Raw genomic sequence first — 5,739 nt, forward strand, 5'->3', positions numbered from 1 at the left:
ATGATAGCTCATCATAGAAACTTGGTCTCTCTCATTGGGTATTGTGATGAAGGTGAATACAAGGCACTTATTTATGAGTGCATGGCTAATGAAAACCTACAACAGCATTTATCAGGTATATTAGTATATACATGATAATGTTTATGGTGATTCATTTATGATTGAACAAAAGTATGATAAGTGAAGGGGAAGGCTTTGATACAATTAATTATCATGTATAATTGCAGTTCGTTGGTTCTGTAAAAAATAAATTAAAATTATATTGACTTTTGTTAAGTATCTTACGAACACAATATAAAACATATTTAGTACTAACATAATAGATCATTAAAATAAAAAATAAAATTTTCAATTATATTTTTACTCAATCGTTTATGATCTTTTAAAATGATATTATTTGACATTTTCTTATATCCCAAAATTATTTATGATTATTCTATAATAAATTTCAGCGATTTGCTTTTAAATATACAAATCAAAGAGTCTGTTATAAAATTATATGGCCGAATTCCTCATTTCTTAAATTCTTAATTAGTTGCTGTAGCCCTTCAAAAAAAAAAAAAAATAGTTGCTGTAGAAACTAAAATTATAAGTATATGTACAACCACCGTATTAATAAGTTGAACCGCTATAGATTTCTGGTTTTTCGAGCCACAGGCATAATCAATATATATATATATATATATATATTGGAGTTTTATTATTATTATTATTATTATTATTTTAAGCTTCAATGCCAAACTAAGCCTATGCTCGTAATGATAAGTTCTATTTTTCAATAGTAGTTTTCATGATATGTGAAATATTGTAAATAAACTTGTTTACCAACAAAAATAAATATTTTATTATTTTTCTATGTTGTATGCCTTTGAAAAATGATATCATAGTGGTATGTAAAGAACATCTAATCCATCATTTTTTAGTTTTTTTTGATAAGCAGTTTCTCAACAACTTTATTAAGAAAGTTAAAATAATTTCCTATATGAATCTGAAAAGTATAATTTTTTACATTCTTGTCATCTCGATCCTCAAGAGTGAACATATTATACTCATTAATTCCAAATTGCTTATTAAAAAATATAAAAATAAAGTTGGGTTGTACATATTGTGGCCGCACTAAGTGGTTCAATATAAGTATTATAAGTCGTTGTATGACATAATTTTATTATGTGATTCATTATAAGTATACTGAAATTATTAACATAGTTTTGCCAAGGTTTTTGAAAAAGTAAAATACCTTTATGATTAAATCCCAATTATTAAAATTTTTAGAAAATTTAAATGAAATTTCACAATTTATTTCAAATTATTTTACAATATATTTTTATGGATTAAAAATCCGAGGAACTAAAAAAGAATTGGGCTTGGATCATGGCCCAAGACAATTTATTTGTAGATGTGAGTTTCGTGGCCAGCTGTTGAACTTTTAACAATAATTCTTATCTAAGGATTCACATAAAACAAATGATTGGGTGAAAATTGAAAATGAAATGAATTTCTCTTTATTTCTTCTTCCTCGGAGCAATCAAGGAGCCTTTATACTTAGTAAAAAACAGGACTAAGCTCAAGTAAATTCTGTTCTCTCCTTTGTCTTTCTCTTTTTCTTTGGACCCAATCCCTATACATGGAGGATCTCTTTCCTTTTATAGTCTCATTGCTCTGATCCTAGCTTTCCACCTAGATGATGGATGATCTTTCTCTTGGATACTTGTCTCATCCTACTCTTTCCCTTCTTTTGAGGTGGTGTTGGGTAGATAACAAGCTATGAGATACTGTTCAGATGTCATTTAGCCATTAATGCAACACGCCCAGTTGGTGTAGTGTATTTAATGCGAAGGTAATGGTAGCTTTTCCAGGAAGTTTCCCCTTCTTCTTATCCAAGCTAGCTACTGCTACTTTCCTCAAATCAAGATCCTCAACTTTGTCTAATCACTTCCCAATTTCTTCAAATTGTCTCTTTTTGAGCTCCTTCCTCAGACTAGTTGCTTCTTCGATCAGCTCTCCCATTCGATCTACCTAGGCTTGCTTGAGTTTAATGAATCAATAGTTGGGCCTTACTATTTCTCGGCCCAAGCCCAATGGGATCAAGCTTTTTGCCTCCCACAATAATATAGTATTTGTTTTTGATAGTATATCATGCTTATAAAATGTGTATTTGTCATACAAATTAGAATAATTTTTGTTGTTTTTATTTCTACTGTACATCTTAGAGTGATGCTAATGATTATGATACTACACATTTTACTACAAAAATTTTACAAATTGATATATCGCCAATTACAAAAAAAAAAAAGAAAAAAGAAAAAAAAGTGAGTTAAACATATATTTATTATGTTTTAGACACCAAATACATTCATTGCTACATCAGTTTAAAAAGGTTATATAATAAAATTTATACTATGTTTAACATTTTTCTATATTTTATAACTCTTTCAATTATGTTATATACACACACACTTACATGTCAATATTTTAGCCTACTTATTTTCTAGTATGACTGCAAAACCAAGCTATCTTCCAAAAAAAAAAAAAAAAAACCAACTGAAACCAATTAATCAATTCATTTTGGTTGCAGTTACTAATATGAATGTCTTGACTTGGAATCAGAGGCTTCATATTGCAGTGGATGCAGCACATGGTTTGGAAAAGATCAATCAAATGATTATTTCTCTCTCTCTCTAATATCTATCTTTTTGTTTGCACTAATAAGTTAATAAAGGCTTATTGTTGGACTTCTAGGGTTGGAGTACCTACATAATGGTTGCAAGCCAACAATAATCCATAGAGATTTAAAGACCTCCAACATCTTATTAAATGAAAAGATGCAAGCAAAGATTGCTGATTTTGGGTTGTCTAGGGCTTTTGCAACTGAAGATGACAATCATGTGTCAAGTCGTCCTGCTGGTACACTTGGATATCTTAATCCTGAGTAAGTGTCAAGACTTAATGAATTCCTTATACTTTTTTGCTACATAGGGAATATATGATAGTTTTGTGTACATAAATTCAAATAGTATTACTTAACCTACCATGAATGTTTAAATTTTCCACTACTTAAATATCCATATTTTTCATAAAAGTAACATTGCAAGAAGAATATATTTATTACAACGAAAAAAATCATTACAATAACATCAAAATCATTACAATAGTTGATATGAAGTGCTGAAATAAAATTTAATATAATAGGTTAGGGCTTTTGTAGCTGAAAATGACTCTCATGTGTCAATTTGTTCTATTGGTACACTTGGATATCTTGATCCTGAGTAACTGTCAAGACTTAATGAATTCCTTATACTTTTTAGCTATAGATGGAATATATGATAGCTTTGTGTACATAAATTCAAATAGTATTGCTTAACCTACCATGAATGTTTAAATTTTCCAATACTTAAATGTCCCAATTTTTCATAAAAGGAACATTACAAGAAAAATATGTTTATTACGAAGAAAAAATCATTACAGTAGTTGATGCGAAGTGTTGCAATAAAATTTAAGATAATAAGTTTGGACAACAAAAAATTTTGTTGCAATAAACTAAATATTTTAATAACAATTTTAAGAATGATATATATGTTATTACAATAAATAATTTACTATTTCGAATATCTTGTAGCAATAGGCTATTACTTCTGAATCTTATTGCAATAGATTCTAAATAATAGACAAAAATAATTTGAGTTAAATTATTGCAATGATATATTAGATGTAATAAATATTTGTTTCAGATTTGTCATTGCAATAATTTGTAAAATAATTTATATCAAGTTATCTCGCTTCATGTTTGTCATTGAAATAGATTGCAAAATAATTGGTATTGCAATGATTTTTTTTTTCTTTTTAAGTTATTGTAATAAATTTTCCTAATGCTGTAAAATATTAAAGTTTCAATTGCAACTAATAATTATAAGTTATTGCAATAATTTACCACTTTTAAGTTGCAAGGAATTTTAACTTGTATATGTGATATTGTATCTAATTTTGTTGTATTGACACCTGGTGTAATAGATTTCTTTTGGTGTAGTAGAAATATATCAATTATTGAGTATCCTTAAGTCTTAATTGATCTGGCAATTTTCGTGATATAATGTGCATTATTACAAGAAATTATTCTATTAGAATTCCAACTCACACCTCACTTCACTAGTTGGAGTTGTTTTTTATTTTTTTTATAATTTACACTAAAATGCAAAACTCACCCTTTATGTTTCACCAAAATTTATTTCAATCCTCTAACTTTATTTTTGTTCATTTCAATCTTGTAACTTTCAAGTTTATTCAATTAAGACTTTTCCATTAACTTTTGTTATATGTTATGGTTAATCTTACAATTTTTTAAATTTTTCTTCAAATTTTTTAAATTAATAAAAATTCAATAAATGATTGAAAATATTTTCCATATTTTTTAATAAAAATTTTAACAAAAGTTTGCAAAAATGCCTTAATTGAATAAATCTGAAACTTAGATAGAGGACAAAAATGAATGAAAACAAAGTTAGAGGGTGAAAATGAATTTTGAAGAAACTTAGAGGATAAGTTTTTCATTTTAGCCTATAATTTAATAGTAATTACAATAGAGAAGGGGGATTGAACATTGGACATCTTCATTAAAAATACCATGAAGTTCCAATTAAACTACAAGGCTCTTGGCCTAAACAGGGTTGTTTAAAGGTTTGCTTGCCAACAACTATTGCATACGTAACGTAAAATTCAACAATATTAGTCATTCAACTATATAATGTAGCTAGTTGACTAGATCTAAGAGAATGATAAAAATATCTACATAGTTTTGGGATTGTTAAAAAATTCTAATGACTTGTGTTTTACATACAGATTTCAAAAATCTGGAAACTTTAACAAGAAAACTGATATTTATAGCTACGGTGTTGTTCTATTTGAGCTAATCACTGGCCGCCCGGCAATAATAAGAGGAACTGAAGAAAACACACACATAGTTGACTGGGTTCATCCTATAATTGAAAGTGGAGATATTCGGAACATTATTGATCCAAGGTTACATGGACAATTTGATATCAATTCTGCCTGGAAAGCTGTGGAGATAGCCATGTCATGCATAGCACCAAGGACAATCCAAAGGTCGGATATGAGTGAAGTATGTGCAGAGTTAAAGGAATGTTTGGCTCTAGAGATGGCTCATGGAAGAAGCCAAAGGATGGTGACTGGGGGCAATAAGACAATTTCAAACAATCAACTCATAACGACCTCTTTAGAGCTTGAATCAGATATTGCTGCCCTTGCTAGGTAGTTGTTAAAGAATTTTCTGTTTGTTTGTGGTAAATACTTCCTTTTATGCATTATGTTCTATCTTCTATGTCAAATATGCAGTATTAATTACATTCGTATTTCAAAAACTTCTTATATACTTATTTCATGATTGGATCTGTTCTTCAATTAATTATGAGGGGAACATTCTTATATAGCTTATAATACACAATTTTTATTGTGAATGAATTTCATTTTTATGATGGATTGATGGGTGAGTACCATGAAATATGTATGCAAAATGCATTAGGGTACGTGACTATTAGTCAGGCTCTATTTGTTCCAATTTTGAAAATTTGGATTTAGACCCAAAATGATTAAGCAGTGACTAAATAATGTAACACATTGTTTACACAAATGGATAGTCCAAACCACAATTTTCAATTATCAAATCTAAAAAAATAATAATAATAAAAGCCATAATCACTCAGAGAAGAAACAATTATAATCACTTAT

The 5,739-nt window shown here is 28.3% G+C and overlaps 1 protein-coding gene across 1 annotated transcript; it reads left to right on the forward strand.

The window, feature by feature from the left end:
- LOC126727890 (probable LRR receptor-like serine/threonine-protein kinase At4g29180) lies at positions 1-5,350 on the forward strand. The gene is made up of 4 exons (XM_050433789.1): positions 1-115; positions 2,576-2,638; positions 2,740-2,929; positions 4,834-5,350. Exons 1-4 carry the CDS (start codon positions 1-3, stop codon positions 5,264-5,266), a joined length of 801 nt encoding a protein of 266 aa, XP_050289746.1. The 3' UTR covers positions 5,267-5,350.
- Positions 5,351-5,739: the final 389 nt, after the last annotated feature.

Source organism: Quercus robur, chromosome 5 (assembly GCF_932294415.1).
Source record: "Quercus robur chromosome 5, dhQueRobu3.1, whole genome shotgun sequence".
In the NCBI taxonomy this organism is placed as follows: domain Eukaryota; kingdom Viridiplantae; phylum Streptophyta; class Magnoliopsida; order Fagales; family Fagaceae; genus Quercus; species Quercus robur.

What these genes read in the sequence shown, in the direction of transcription:
- LOC126727890 (XM_050433789.1), top strand. Translation starts at nt 1, where the DNA reads ATGATAGCTCATCATAGAAACTTGGTCTCTCTCATTGGGTATTGTGAT. An exon ending in CCTACAACAGCATTTATCAG is followed by an intron (nt 116 to 2,575) that starts GTATATTAGTAT and finishes TTTTGGTTGCAG; the next exon opens with TTACTAATATGAATGTCTTG. An exon ending in CTTGGATATCTTAATCCTGA is followed by an intron (nt 2,930 to 4,833) that starts GTAAGTGTCAAG and finishes TTTTACATACAG; the next exon opens with ATTTCAAAAATCTGGAAACT.